This window comes from Apteryx mantelli, chromosome 2 (assembly GCF_036417845.1).
Source record: "Apteryx mantelli isolate bAptMan1 chromosome 2, bAptMan1.hap1, whole genome shotgun sequence".
Lineage (NCBI taxonomy): Eukaryota > Metazoa > Chordata > Aves > Apterygiformes > Apterygidae > Apteryx > Apteryx mantelli.
In genome coordinates this window covers 88145882-88162228 of record NC_089979.1, presented here as the reverse complement: position 1 = coordinate 88162228, position 16347 = coordinate 88145882, and the positions used below count along the sequence as shown (strand labels likewise).

Genomic DNA, 16347 nt, shown 5'->3' with positions numbered 1-16347 from the left:
TCTGGGTTTCCTGCCTTCGTTTTGCCAAGCCTCATTTTCTAGAGAAAATTCATGCCCTTCTGAGAATAAGCTCTCCTCCCCCCATCCCCTACTGAAGTCTAGGGTTTCTTAATTAAGTCTCTACATGAGCAACGACATTCCTAGAAAGTGAAGTTAAACTTCCAGAGGATTAGACTCTAAACCAGAGCAAGTCTAGTCAGACACAGGAGCCTTTCAAGTAGGAGTGTCTGCTCTTGGGAGTTATGTGGTTTATCTGTTGGTGCTTTTTAAACACTGATTAATCCTATCCAAGTTTTTTTCAATTTACTTCCCAACGGATGTGTCATCAGCACTTGACTGAAAGGTGTGTGGTAGGTAAAAAATGAAGCACATGCTTTTTGTGAGCCTTACTGTTAACTGGCTTGTTTTTAACGCTAGCTCTCCATGGTTTTGAGTAAATGTGGGTGGAGATGTAAGCAAATTGTGAAGGATTCTGATTATTTAGGAGGTGTTTTCAAGCCAAGGCCAAATTTCTAACTCTGCATGTGAGGAGAAGAATCCCCATACGTTTTTCTTTAACTCTGTAGATGCTGGCTTATGTGTTGCAAGCAGCAAGTGGCTGAAATCCTAGAATAATCAGTAGCACTCATTCTTTTCAGTCTTTCTTTTATGATGTTAGGTGAGCAAATCCTGTATTTACCAAGGGCTGAAAGTGGTGAAACTTGGCCAGTGGACAGCTCTGTGAGGAGAGTCCTCAAGTCTGCTGACTTGTATCCAAAAATGACTGTTTTAAGTCCTTTATGCCTTAAGGTGAAGTTTTTCAGTAGGTAGCGTTCTTCAGAAATAAAGAAAAGAGCTTAGCCCAAACCCATTCTGTAACAGATATGATGCATGAGGCTCGCTCCTTGGGATGCAGTGATCTAACCCCATCGTCCAAGATGGCTGATGAGGAAGCCTGTTGTATGTACCCAGGAAGGGAAGGGCAGGATGGGGAAAAGAGGCGTCTCTGGGGTTCTGCACAAATCCTTAACTGTCTGCTTTGTTTTCTTTCGTCAGTCTTGAGTGACAAATTTACTTTTGGTCTTTTTGTTTGTAACCTGTAGCCATATTGGTGATACAGGATGATCTATTTGAGAACTCAAAAGCAACTGTATGTTTAAAAACAACAACAAAACAAAACAAAAAACCACACAACAAAACCCTCAGGATTATTGTTAATTTGTAACCTACTTTGATCTAGCACACCCTCCAGAAGGTGTATGTTAACAGTGTGCAAAGGTGCTGCAGAGCAACATTACTCAACCTTTTCAAACTGTCCCTGAGGCCCTCCGCAGCTCCTTTTATTCTCTCTAGAGCTTTACTTTTTTTCCTGCAGAAGGAAAAAGTGTGATTCTTTACTTCTTCCGCTGTTCTTGTCGGTGCTGTAATTCACCTGCCTGGGATCGATATGTCTGCATCTGTTCATGTCAGATTCTATAGTGTCTAATGAAAAATCTTTTTGTTATGAGCAAGGAGAAGTGCTGTTATCTCATTGTCCTCATAGGTTTGGATGCTTGTTACCAATAAATAAGTCAATCTGTTTGGCTAGTGAAGAATCCAGTGAACTGCAATGTTCTTGGATTTAACTCTGCATGTGTTTGGAGCAAAGGAAATTGTGGTAGATAGCATAGCAGAGAACACTTGATGTAGTCTGCTGTGGTATAGCAATATCGAAGCGAGTTTGCCTCAGTTGTAAGAGAGGGACTGCATCCCATGGTACGGCTGAGCAGGTTGTTTCTGGAACCAGAGTTGCTGCTTTTTTAAAATAAGGACTTAATACTTTTTAAATCCATCCTTCATGATGGAACCATGAAAAATTATGAACAACCTTAATATGCTAATTCTTGAGATCTAGGCTTTGAGTTTCTGTGAGACAGCTGAAGTCCCATCTTTCTGATGCTGGAACGATAACATGAGTAGTATGTTGTGGTCTCTGAAGCTGTGTTACAGAGAATAGAAATAGCTGAAGAACAAATCTGTTTAGGAAACTGACCTTCCTTAAAAATTGGAGTTCTCTAAAGTCAATGTATATATTGCAGCAGATGTTGCCCACTTGCAGCACACGTTGTTGTTCATGTTCTGGCTTTTTAGCTTGATGGTGCAGTGTATTTATAAGAAATTGCATTCACAACTTTCTTCTAACACCTATTTCTTTTTCTTATTGTATATAATAAGCTAATGAAAGACAAATTTCTAAAATGCAGAGCTCTTGAATTCCAATAAGATTTCTCAGAGTAGTTTAAAGTCTGGTTCTAGTAAAATTACTTTGAAGATTTAAGTCTGAGAATATAATTTTCAGTATTCTGTGATCATCTTTGACTTCTCTGATCTAAAATGGGTGGCTCACTTTTGAAATACTTCATTTGGGGAATAGGTCTGTATTGATATTAAAAAAAAAATTTTGATTAAAATGAATAATGTTCAGATAGGGACAGTCAAATATAACAAGATGTGTTTAAAAAAGAAAAAGAAAAAAGCCAAATGAATGAGCACAAATGATGTGGGAAGGGGATGTGTTAAGGAGGCTGGAAAACAGACTAACTGTACTTGAAACTGTCTATTCCACATCAGGTGCACAGGAAAATCATTAAATCCTGGCTATCTTCTGGAATGCATCAGCTGAGTCCTGATAATTTTAGTTAACAGCAGACCAATAACCAACTAATTGCATTTTTCGTAACCGGTTTACCTTAATGTTTCCATAGCAGGAAAGGGAAATATATGGCTGTGTTTTTTTGATGTGAGACTCAAAGGAAGTGTGGAAAAATCTGTATTCTTCAACAGATGCATCTTTCTTTGATTCTGGGTTTTACGTAGCCACTCTTATTTTCACCAGTGTTGTGTGTGCTTGTTTTTAAACAAGTTGTTGGTGGTTTTTTGTTTGTTTGCACAGGGGGAACATTTTTAGCAGTATCCTTAGACGGGTCTGGTCTTTCAGCATTCTTTTTATGTGGTGTTATCCTCTTTAAAAAGTTGGAAGTTAAATATTAATTTGTCCGTGTAGTGTGTTCCTTGTTTGCTGCTCTTGTGACAGGGCTGAGATGAGAAACCAGATGCAACAGGCTGGGTATTCCCCGGTAACTTTTTGGTGGGATAGATGTTCTGTGATGGATATTCTGTGAAGGAGGAGATGGGCATGGTACATACACTCCTATAGTGTGGAGCCATGCCATTGTAGCTTTTGTAAACTTAAACAATTTAGTTTCTCTCTTGCTTTTAGTAAGGACTTTTCCTCTTTCCCAAGAGATAGAGAAAGCTGGAGTAACTTAATGTTATCTTTCCTATCTTGCGTTGGTCATAGTCCAATAGACTTCAGGGATCTGGCATGTCAGGTAGTCCTTAAGTGGTTCTGTACAAGTTTGAGAAAGTATCACTGGTCTGGTTTTCTTGAAGACTGACTCTTTGCAGCAGATGTAAGAGAACTCTCCCCTGAAAAAAGATATCTGCGATGGGAGATAAATGGGCAACTATTCCTATCAAATGTTTTGTAGTTGCTTTGCCGCTTAAAGGAGGACTTATTCTGAAGCTTAATTGCTTGTACTTTATTTATATGATAACATTGTATGGATAGATATGTAATTTAGATAGCAGTGACACTAAAGCTTTCAAAAAAAAAAAAAAAAAAAGCCTGCAACTTCAATTACTTCTTGTGCTATCTGCTGTATGAACTGCTGCAAAGCTCTGGGAAAATATTGGAGCTGTTAAAATTTGATAAGAAAGATGTTCTCATTTTTCCAGGTAGGGCTTTAAAAAAAATTGCAAGAAGCAGAAAAAAATAGATGAAGAATCCATACAGAAGCCGTTTGAGGAATTGGGGCTTGTATCTTGGGGTTAAATCTGGTATTGCTCATTCAACACTTGACTCTCAAATTGTCTCTTCAGCTGAAAGCAAACTAAGTCAGTCTAGCTTCGTGTTACTGTATTCCAAGAGCTGAACATGACTGGCTGTATCTGCTTCTCTAATCCTTGGACTCACAGTTAATTCGATTGCGTGCTGCCCTTTTGTGAAGTTTGACAACAATTTGTCATAGTTCGGTGACTGTCTGGGAAGTAAATAGTCTCAGGTGTGCTCCTACTGGGGGATGGTTGGCTGATTGCAGGCTCTGTTTCTGACTCTTTACAGTTCAGGTAGTTTATTTTTTTTCCTCTGCTGGTGAATTCAGACTGCTCTGAAAATGCTTAACATCCTGACGTAGCACCCCTTGGATTACACTTCCAGTGGTTAAGAAGCTGTCCTTCCCTTGCCTAATGGTGTCGTTGTCTCTTGAGGGGAGTGTAAGTATTTCTCTCCTGGTGCATAGCTAGAGGAGAAGTGTGGGAGAGTGGGCACTGCGAGTGCTTGTTTTGAAAATGCTTCTTGGGATCCAGACAAAAAGTAATGTCTGGAATATTTCTGTTTATTGTCTGCGAGAGGCACAGGAAACAAGAAAGGCCAACTAAATATAGCAGCCAGCATGCTTCTCTGAAGCAAATGAAAACTGAGGAGTGACAGAACTGGGTCTTGCTGCCCCCTTGGTCTCTGTGCCCATTTGTCATAAATCTAGTGACAGGCCTAGATCGAGGCTCCTTTGTTACAGAAAATCTGAGGAGGAAATGAAGCCAGAGGTTCAGAGCTGGACTGCCAGGTAGAAAAGGGAGCACCTTCGCTCCTCCTCTTCCACCCAAATCTCTGTACGCTTTGGTCAGGTTCTCAGTTAAGTACCAGAACTACAGGCAAATTTGTAGGTGGGATTTTTCTTCTTCTCTTACTTACCAGGGTAAAGAGTCTTGATTTCCAGCAAGTGCAGTTGAAGTGTTCTCTTCATATGCAGAACTTACTGCAAGTTTTTCCTATTAAGATAAAGCCAAGGGAGTTACAATTAGAACGGACTGCTATAAATAGTATTTCAGGGAAAGGTGTGAGGTCTTCCTTGAGTTTTGAGTTCCTGAATTGTGGTTGTGCAAATGATCTCTCATAAGTACAAAACAATTTTGGGTGTATCTGAAGTCCGGATGTAGGCTTACTGGTGATATTGTTGAAACTTCATTGTGTTATGAGCTTTCCAGAGCGTTTCTTTGGAAACTGATGTCAAGAATTTTTTTCAGTTGAAATATTAAAAGCCAATTGCCTTCTTGAAATGTAACAGAGCCGTTGATTTTTTTTTCAACTATTTTTCTGCAGATCTTTTTATCTTGCTAGAGGGAGTAGAGGTGTTTCAGTGATAAGTCTTGAGTAAAAATCTGTTTCCATGCATGTCTGCTGCTTTTCTAGAGGCTTTGGTAGACTTCTCTTCTGAAGTAACTGTGACAACTTCAGATTAAGACTCTTCAGGACTGACCTGCTGTTGGAGAAGCATACCTCTGAGTCAGCTGGAGAAGACATTGTAAAGCAACCTTCTCTTTTTGGCTCTTGAGAGGACAGTGTTGATGTTGAATGTATATCAGTGTATCCTCTTGTGAAGTTACAGTTGAAGATGACAGTGTGTCTAAGGAGAGTAAGGACTGATATGCTGTGTTAGTGTGAGGAAATGGATAAAAAATATTGAATGATTCTGTGTTGCCTCACCTAATTAGGAATCTCCAGATTTGGCAAAATTTCAATTCCTTTACTGTACAAATAAATAATCTGTCAGGTTCACTAAGTCCCCTAGCCTCAAGACAAAGTTGTTCCTATTTTCTGACTACTGTTTTGTTGCAGCTGAAACTGTTCAGTCTTTAGATTAAACAGTAGCTTGCAAATGGGGGAAAAAAAAATTAAAAATTTAAATCTGGGCATGTGGCCATAGTAAACAGACTAGGAGCTGCTGCTTCTTTGAATGTTTAATGACAATAAAATAAATTGTTAGAGTACTTCATGCCTCATTTGTAGCGGAAGTACCATTTTTATCACAAAGTGCTGCTTGCACATGTGTGATGTATAAATGTTATTTAGACTTGAATGTCTTTGGGTTTTGGTTGACACTGTTACCTCAAATGGTGGTTGGTTCCTTGGGATTCATTAATGTGCTTTCTGCTAACCCAAAATATGTACTTGACCTGTGAGTATGTGCTGCTGTGGGGTTCCTTGCCTCCCTCTGTAATAGGGGCATCTGAGTGTTTGTCCTGCAGAGCAGCACTCTCATATGGGTTAAAAGACTCCATGTGTTGCACTGTTGTGTGTGTTTCTTGGCGTTTAATACCAACTCTTTGATCCTATCCTAAGAAATGTTGTATATTGTGCAGATGATGCTCATCTCTCAAGGCTGAGAGCTCAGGGTTTGCACAGGGACTGTCTCCATTGATTAGTGATTTTTAATTAAAATCTTAAGGGCAATTAACAGCAGTGGTAGGAGTAGGAATTTGAAGAAAAGGGCCACATGGATGTGACTGCTCTCTCTAAAGGGACTTTGAGAAGCGTCTTTGCACAGAGCATACGAATGTTTGTACTGGGTGAGACCCACTTATTTAAAAATGTTTGTGTTCCTGACACCTTATGGCTGAGCCCCAGAGCAGCAGCAATATGGGAAAGCCATATTGCTCTACTTCTACTTGCTGTATAATTCTGCTCTCCTAGCTCTACCCTAAAAATGTAATCTTGTTGTGTGCAAATGTATTGACCTAGTTGTGTAAAATCTTTCTATTCAAGATGAGGAAATTAATTGAAGCTCCATGAATTTGTGTTGAACTATGAAGGACCCTTATAGCATTCTGGAAATTCAGTTTTGTCACGTGTATAGTACCTCCCTAACTATTGGATTTATGGGCCATAAGAAATAAAGCTGCCCTTTTCCAAGCTTTTATTTTTCCTGCATAAGCATTTTTATTGTTCATCTGTTTTCAATAGCCCTCAATAAGGGATGGGTTTTATAAAACATTTTAACAATAAAAGCTTTGAAGCGTATTGTTGTTTGAGTTCATCTTACCCTGAAATAGCTTTTTCCCAAATACTTTCCTTGTATCACATGGGACTGCTGTAGCTCCAAGCTTTGGCTTGGACTTTATGGGTCCGACTGGGATGACTTTCACTGCGAGTTACTCTGTCTGCAAGTTGAAGCCTATTTTTGAATGCAGAAGGTACGCTTATCCTTCTGGAAGTGTCTCCTTTACTTGGAGAAGTGAGAAGAGCTTTGAACTGAGGATGAACATACAGTGGGAGCTAATCTACCAAATGACTTTGTCGGCTAGGTATACCCATAAGCCCTCTTAGTTTTTGTTTGGTTTATACCAGGAAAAGGCTATTTCTAAATATAGAGTATATAATAGTTTCCTCACTTGAGGAAAATTACCATTGTTTGCTGGTATAATTGTAAAAACTGAGGTCCTGGTCCATGTAGAAGCTTTGTATGGGAGACATGTTGCTGCTAATGGATGTTACAATTCCAGCAAAAGTTTCTGATAATGGTCTTGCCTGCGGATTTCAAACAACTTGGGTAGAACTCGTTTATAGACTTGAACTTCTTCCAGAGGTTTAAGAAGAATAGGATTGCTGGGCCTATGTTTCCTTCTTGGTAAGGATAGAAGACAGGCAAAAGGACACATTTACTATCTGTGATTATTGGCTGAATCCTGCAAATAGTAGATTTTGTAGCTTGATAACAGCTCTGACTCAAAGCTGCGTAACTTGCATGTTGCTGTTTGTAATCATCTAATCCTCCTTAGCTTTGCTTTTCCTGAATGCTGGTTTCTATATAGTGTGTTTCCTGCAATATGGGACTAAATTAGCAAACAGCTGTGGTAGGTGATTCAAACTGGGGGACCCACTTTAAGGAAACTTGTTTTACAGAAGTGTGGGCAGAGAGGAAACTTAGGCCTGAGAAATTCTTTGATTTGCGCCTATTAATTTAGGTTTGTTGTTGATCATGTAATTCTGGAAATATAGAAGCTATCCAACTAATTTAGTTAAATATCAGGTCATCTATTTTAAGCTAAAATATTTGGGTTACTAGTCTTTTTTTTTTCTTTAAAGGCAAGAATATGCTGTGGCAAAAACTGCTATGGGAAATGTCAAGGTAAGTGACAAGTAGTAGTAAGAGCTGTTCCTCACTGCCTACACAAATCAAAAATGGTTAAGAAAGACATAGGAAATCGAGAGCCTGAGTAGATATAACAGCATGCTCCAAATGCCTAAGTCCTCAATTTTTTTTCCCCCAAGGTTTCTAGACTTCCTGTCATGTTCCTTTTGTTAGGCCATCTTGCAATAATCAAGGTAAATATTTTGCCTGTTTTTAACAGTAAATAATATAAGTTCTACCTCCTCCTTTTTGCTTAGTTATGCCATCTGTCAGAGGGCCCGTAAATTGAGGCTTGATATTGCCGTGAGTTTGCTGTTCATTCTTGTCTAAATCACAGATCTGCTGGCAGTGGACCCAGGAGTTTCAACAGCCAGTGTTGTGGTGGCCTCTGCTAGCTGAACTGGTAGCAGTCTACATTGGGTCCTGATAATTTGTTTTTCTCGGGCGTTTGCTTGATTGGTTACATAATTAACAGACATGACAAACTCTGACCAGTAATTATGAATGCTCCCTTTTTTTTTAAACATGATTTTGCCTGAAGGAGGGTGTGGGGTGGATTTTGTTTTTTGTTTTAAGCAGTTCTGCTAGGCAGGCAGGATAGTGACAGAGATTGTGCGGTAATTGGTATATAAATAACCCAGTTTACAAAGGTCTGGTTAAAAATTGCTGTGCTGCTTTAATGAAATTATTGGAACCTTGAAAGAAAGATAAGCATATAGTTTCCTTATGTTAAAAATAGATATCATTACAGAGGTGTGTGTGTGTGTGTGTATGTGTATGTATATATATATATATATATATATATATATATATATATTTTGCCAGAGAAATACAAAGAGCCATTGTTACTGCTTCTATGAGAGTTTAGAAATTGCATAAGGAATGTCTGCTGTTACAAGCCAGGCCATATTTAGAACCTGCAAGGTTTTTCTAGCAATTCTGACTTAAATGTAAGTAGTAATCAAAAGAGTATAGGTATAGTGACTGATGTGTATCATTTATAAGTGTATATGTAATTATGCGCTTTTGAGATAAAGACTGAGAAAGGAGGAACTTCAGAGTTGAGATCTGACACCTCTACCTTGCTGGCTTTGACTGGCATAAGCTTTTGCAGAGGCAAAGGTGGCTTCTCAGTTTTCCTTCCTCTGTGCTCTGTCATGCCTGCCTGCCACAGTACTTCTCTCTACTCCAGACCTAGCAGGCTATTAATGGTCTTTGGCCTTATCTAAAATTTGAGTGTACAGAAACAAGTGTTTGCAGAATGTTATCAGGACATCCATTGCCTCTTGCTTAGGCAGAGTGGAAGCTACTGCCCTAGTTATAGCCAAGACTCTGGAAATACAGTTAGTATTGGTTTGATACAGATGGGAGAAACAATCTTTTGCTATTAATCTCGCCATTAGATTTTATGTTCATGATGCGTACAGTCTTTCAAAGTGTTTCTTTGAGGTTTTGAAATCACTTGCAGTTGTATGAGTTTTGACAGCCTGTAGCTAGTTGGATTTCATGGAGAGTTTTATCTTCCATTTTTAGATGGGTATTTCTTCAGAGGTGAAACAACTATACAGACAAGAATTTCAAATCTCATATGTCATATGAGATTAAATTTGAAATTTAGTTTTTGCTACTGTGTGTCCTGTAGAAATCTAATCTTTGCATGGGAAGAATTTAGAATACTGTACTGCAACTATTGCATACATCAGAGAAACTTTTAAAAGGATCATAATGCCCATAAATTTTCATTTGAACATGCAAAGTGCTTTTAATGGCAGTCCAGCCTCACATCTTCCCTGTAAGGTACTTCATCTGGAAACTACTTACTTTAATGGGTTCTCATGGCCAAACATATAAAGCTTTTTGTACATTTGCAGCACTGCAGTGTTTGTATACCCAAATTAGGTATTCTTGAGAATGTGGGTTAAAGACAGTAGCTTGACTTTCTTCACAGCATTTCATCTAATTTAGCTGCAGTAGTTATTACTTGTATTCATTTGTGGGTGCTTAGCTTTCCTTTTTTAGATATGCAAGTATGAATTTGAGTTCACAAACTTAGAAGTTCAAGGTCACTTTTATAGGGCTTGACCATAAATCAGCCCTATGAGTGCTCAATTGAACTTGGTTTTCGTGCCAACTGTTATACTTTAAGATTGGAATGAAAAGAATTTGGTAAAGGGAGAGGAGACCTTTGAATGGATCTGTCACATATTCAAAGAGGCTTACTCTTCCTTTTCTTTCCACATGCCATCAAAGTTTAATGATTGACAGTACAAAAACCTTATAGCTTCCTACGTGTGAAATCTTTGTGGTAATGGTTGCTTTGACCCTATATGTGGTTATATTCAAAATGATACTGCTGGGTTGTATTTTCAAACTTTTTTTTGTTAAGGTGAATCTTAAAGTGTAAAGTTCTGTCAAAACCAAACCTACAGTAGGTTTTGTGGCATAAGGGAAGGGACACTCTGCCTTTAGTAGTCTAGATTTAATGTGTGTTTCAGCATGGGGGTGCTCCTTCCAAAGGACTGTCGTTGCTGCTGGCCAGCACCTGTAGGATCACTGCAGCTCTCTGGTGCCTCATCTTCTCTTCCCCATCACCAGTATCCCTCGCAAATTTGGTTCTTGGGAAGCAGCATTAGCAAGCATGCACGTGTTACAGCCATGGAAGTATGAATCTTCTCAACTAGTGAGCTCTGTCTGTGGAGGTCCTGCCTGTAACAAGCCTTTCAAGGGTTTAAGGAAACTTTTTTTTTTTTAAAGGCAGAATTCCTGTTCAGCTAATTTTCCTAATCCTTGGGGTCTTTTTCTGAATCCCCTTCCTACCTGGGGTGATAATTCTCTGTAGTGAGCCAAGGGTCCCTTTGATATAGAAGAATAACTGTCAAAGGAAACAAAACTTTACAGCAACAATTTGCCAGTAAACTCTCAGTTCAAGGAGCAGATAGATAATGGTAACCTGACTGGAGAAGGGAGAAATTAAGTAGTCAGTGGGAATAAATTGATTCAGGTGGTTAGCCTGACTTGCATACTCTCTAAAACTTTGCATTTTTAAAACTGAGAGGATCACTCATGCAGAGGTGAATATGAACTCAAACAAGAGGTGTTATCTTGGCCAAGGTGGGTTGTGCCAGTAGCTTAATTTTCTAGTTGAAACTTGAGACACTTGATTACCTCCACTGCATTAGCTTGTCCATGTAGATTTAATCAAGTCCTCTGATATGGTTCCCTACAGGGGAAAAATGGGGATTGAACCAGGACTTGTCTTCCAGTGAACAAAAGCTTGGCTCATGTGAAGTGTACAATAAGCTGTTTTCAAGAGGGAATTACCACAATGGAGATGTTACTAATAATGCTCCCTCAGAGACCTGTCTTGGTTAATGTTTTTGTTAGTGACTTGGAAGTAGAAGAGCTCTAGTGGATAACAATTTATGGATAACAATGGGAAGCATTCCCACTACAAAAGGACTGTATCATGCTATAGTAGTAGAACTTTGTGGAGTGGAAAAGTAGAAATGGCAGGAACTCAGTGGGGAGAAATGAGTGATGCATGGCGGAGTCCATTACAATACAGTTTTTTTTTGATTGGCATCTCATTGATCAGACGCAGCTAAGGAGAAGGATCAAGAGTATACTGCTTGAGCGTAGGCTGGCAATGGGGTGGCAGTATGGTATAGCTGAGGATGGGGTGGGCTACATTAAGGAAGGTATTTTTCAATAAGCAGAAGTATTAGAACCTGTGTAAGAGAGCCTATGTAGAGGACCAGAAAGGTAGTGTTGGTTTAACCCAGAAAATCTGTAGGAAAGTGCTCTTAGAGTGATTAGAGAACATGGGAACTCCACCTTCCACAGTGGCATCCTTTAAGAGCATGGCATATCTAGGACTATAAAACTAGGAATGTGGCTTGTTTCCCAGGGGTAGAACAAAAGTTGTGAGTGGATGCACTTGCTCGGTATATGCTTTTGGGGAGTCATCCTTGATTCTTCTAGTAAAGTTCAGGGGGATATAAATCAGTCATGAAAAAAGGCTTAAACTAGAAGTTGTAACACTTAATGTCAGGAATAAATTTCTAAAATAATCTTCTGGAGTTGGGAGCAGGGGCAGGGATTTGAAGTTAAAGCAAGGGATCCTTAAATTGTTATGGTGGTGTTGGTCTTTATAACCTGAGGCAAAAGTCACTGTCTAGGTAAAAATGCCTAGAAAATCCTGACTGTCAAGCTTGCTGTTGTCTCATGTTTGTAAGTGTAAAGAAATGTGGTGGCTTGGCTGCTCTGGACCTTTTCTCAGAGGAAAAGGGCATTAGCAAGGATCCAGACTATGTTTTCCTATCCTGGCCCTATAACTCTCACTTACCTGATGTCAGATTCAACTAGTTTTCATTGTCCTTGGAAAGTGTGAGCAGTTTTTGTACTCTGGGCAGAGACCACCCCCTATAGTCTGATTAGGCACCCAGTGATCTGCAGTGTTACTTTCCTGGTGGAGCAGGGCTGCTCGCAAAGTCTGTACTGTGCCGTAGGGAGAGAGCTGTTACGAGGCACATCATGAGGCCTCTGCATCTCTTGGTCTGCCCTACTGAGGGCTTTGCTTCAAAAAAAAGTCAAATATACGTTGTCACTACTGCCAAATTCCAGTGTGATATAATTAAAGCATTCTTCAAAAGCAAACTCTGATAGGGAAGTCTGTGTTGATGAGAAACCTGATGCATCCTGGAGGTCATGCTCACTCTGGATCTTCTTCCAGTTAGAAGGGAGACCGGAATGGGATTAGCAGAATGGGGAGCAAACAAGCTAATCTGCAATACTGTAAAGTTTTCAGTAAACTGAATCTATTCCTTCTGTCCTTGCAGGATAAGTAGTAGGTAGCTGTTTGGATAGCACACAGCTAATAGTCATCCCTCAGTTGCAGATATTTTTGCAGATTTTTATAATGCTGCCATGAAAGTCAGTCTAGTTCAGTGTGCTGTATCAGTGCAAACTTGTTAGATGAAGAGTGACATGACCATCTACTTCATCCCCTGATTTTTATAGCTTTTTTAAAAAGAATAAATCATTGTGGAAGATAGTGGTATCATGACCTTGCATTCCTTTGCAGGGAACCTGTTATATGTCACTTGGCAGTTTGTTTTACCACCCTGTGATGGGTATTCGATCAACCTGAAGAGAGAGGTTTTTATTCTTTCTTTTTCTTTTCAGTGAAAATTAGAAGATTAACTGCTCACTCTTACCAGCAAAAGGAAAAAATAAAGTTGTTTTCGGGCTCTTCCAAAACTGAAATGTTGGTTGGGGTGGTTGCTTCTGCAGCTGGACTGCAGCAATAGAATAAAACTCTAGTCCTCCAGGGCTTGTTGCCTTAAGTGTGGAATGAGTTAAATGGGTATAGGGAGGCAGACTGAGGCAAAGAGTATTTAATATTAGTTGGCATCATAGATATAGGCCTATCTACTGGCACACTACTTAGGCAAAGGAGAACATCACCTGAGCCTTGAAGCAGGAGGTAGCTTTGCAGAGACTTCATGAACTTGAAAAGCATCTTGGGGGAGTGACTGACCTGTAAACAGAATTGAATGTTGTGGAGGAAGAGCTGTTTGGTTTCAGTGGAACAACAGGTAGGAAGGGCATAATAAACTGTAAATGAGTTTGAGTTAAATGTACCACCTCTGTTTTGTGTGGTGGAGCTTGGAGATGGTGTCCGTGGTGTTGACTTCATAGTGACCAATGCTTGCTGTGCTAGTTCTTAACTTTAGATGTTTTCTATCAGTGGTGTGATACATGAATGCCTATTTTGGAAATGGAGACTGTCAGAAAGCTTAAGGAGGGTTATCTGCACTGTTGTACACCAGTGGGGTGGGATAATGCATGCTTGAGCCAAGACTTAACCTTTTAGATTTCTTACATAACAAAAGCTCACCCTGGTGACAGCCCAAGCTTTACGTTATGGATTCCTCAAAAAAAAAAAAAAAATCCTTTTTAGATAGATATCTACTAATAGTTGCTGTGTGGCTTTAAGGTAAGAGAAAAGGAGAAAGGCATGCCAATAGCCCTTTTTGAGGGAGGTGTGCTTTCCTTCAGAGTCGAATGCAGTAACTGTACCAAAACAGCTTCTGCTGTCTGCTGCTGTCAGACAGAACTTGGGGAGGGATTGACCTGTCTGTCTGACCCAGCCAGGGATGCATGCACGGTATCCATCCACTCCTTTATGTGCCAAAAGCACCTTGGCAGAGGCTCTTCAAGAGCTGTGTATGTTTTTAAATGTTTCGGATATTAGATTTTAATTGTATTCACAATCACTTATGAATGGACTTATTTAACAAAGGTGTTTTTGTGATTAATCAATGTCTTTTTGTGCCTCTTTAGATTTTATGCTGATACATTCTGAAGCTGGATTTTACTACTATGGCTAAAATCAAACTGTTTTTCACTTCAACAGTGTGCTGTATTAGAGGCAAAAGTCAAGGAGCACTGCATCTTAAATAGAAGTAGCATGTGAGAAAGCTTGCTGTGAAATGTTCACTGACATCTGAAATACTTCGTTGAAATTCATGATTTGTAAAACTGGTGCAATTGTTATCCTGCAAAACTTCCATTTTCAAAATGATTTTAAGAATGGAAATGCTGTTACATTTATTTTGATTGTGTATGTGTGTTTGCTAATGCATGTGTGTGTATATGCAGAAATAAAGTCCTTCACCGAATCTTCAAATCGGCATGGATGTTCAAATAGCATTTATTCTTTGGTTTAACTATGAATTATCAGATCTGCAATACTGATATCTTCCTGCTCTGTATCTAGTAAAACTGTCACAGAAAGAAATTTTCTAGAAAAGAAGCAATAGTATTTTTACTGTTTAAAATTCTTCTCTGAGATAGATGTATAGATATATGTGTATATATATATATATTTTTTTTTCCTAAAGCCACTTCCTTTTGGTAGATTTTGATTTATTTCAGAGATTTAGTATGATCATTCCAATAGTAGGAATATCTGTTCCATATTGCAAGTATAGTGTTTAAAAAAAAAAAAAAGCTTGTATCAGCTTATCTCTGCTACCCAACTTTATTTTGCATACATCCCAACTAGCTTTCTAACATAGATGTAAGTTTTGCTTGCATTCTCCCCTTCACCTTCCTTCCACTACAGACTGTCACTACTAATGTTTTGAGCAAGTAACATTAATAAGTTTGCTGCTGCCTTTAACAAAGGCAAATTGAAAAGGACTGTGGTAGTTGGGAGTACTCCTGCCTTCTCTCAGATCCTCTGGTAGCGTATTTAAGTTGTGCATGCAGTTGTCACTTGCTCCAGTGGAGAAATCGGCTTATTTAATTTAGAATGACCCTGAAGTTGGTTTACGCTAACATAGCTGGATTTTGCACCGAGGCACATAACTCCAGTGCATGCTTGCACATTGTAAGTCCTGCTTGCCGCCAGCACAGGTGGGGTGATAGCTGAAGGGAAGGTGGCAGTAACACAAATCGCTGCAGGCACTGGGATCTAGGGGGCGCTTGGGCTCCCTGGTGGGCTTGGTTATTCCAGTCTGGTGGAGGACTGTGGTGGTCTTCCTGCTGCTGTGTGGCTTGTACCCATGTTTAGAAAAAATGCTCGCTCCAGAGGTTTCCTTTAAAGAGGATAAGGAGTACCTAAGGAAATCCTTAAATAATGTTTAAATGAGAATTTGCTGCTTCAGTCTTAGCTTTAGGATGTCTGTAGTTTGAGAGAAGTCAGTTTTAGTAAATGTGCGCTTGTATGTCAATATTCATTCATACCCCCCTAGCAATTATTCCATTATAAATGAAATGTTTTGTGCTTTTAAACTATATTTTGCACTCAGTACTAACTAGTAGAGGAGTATCTTGAAATGTTCTGAAGCTCCCTTCTGGGTTGGAGCCGTGGTTTAGCTCTTGGACTTTTCACCAAATGTAGCATCAAATAGCATGATGGTGAATGAGATTAAACCAGCAAAACTTCTAACTAGATTGGGCAAGCAGTATGACTTTTTTTCCATTAGTGGTGTGACAGTGGGGATCAGAAGTATTTGTTGTCTTCAAAAAAAAAAAAGTCTGTACTGTGACTACATTTTAAGAGGAGTAAGTCAGGTTCTTGGTATGGCACGCAGCATTTCTCAAACTAATTTTATAATGGCATTTAGTCAAAACATACATTAGAAAAATAACCATATGAGCAGTTAGCGGCTCTCCTAAGTGTAGTTATCAAAGGATAAGCTGTCCTTTTAAAAGGATATTGTGGAAATGAACACTGGAGCAGGCTTCCTGCACCTGGGTCTCTTCGACATCAGCTATGTTTTGATCTGATGTGCAGTCATGGGCATGCTAAGACCAGAGAAATGCAGGTGTTTCCCTCTGGCTCATGTAG

At 39.3% G+C, this 16347-nt stretch overlaps 1 protein-coding gene across 3 annotated transcripts in view; it reads left to right on the top strand.

Annotated features, from left to right (window-relative positions):
* Positions 1–16347, top strand: part of FBXL7 (F-box and leucine rich repeat protein 7) — a 223436-nt gene that overhangs the window by 14458 nt on the left and 192631 nt on the right. The window contains exon 2 of one of the 3 annotated variants that reach the window (XM_067290987.1): positions 7943–7985. The exons of the other annotated variants lie outside the window; for them this stretch is intronic. Coding sequence (XP_067147088.1) covers positions 7943–7985 — 43 coding nt within the window. The remainder of the gene's footprint in view (positions 1–7942; positions 7986–16347) is intronic. 3 annotated transcript variants of the gene reach the window in all.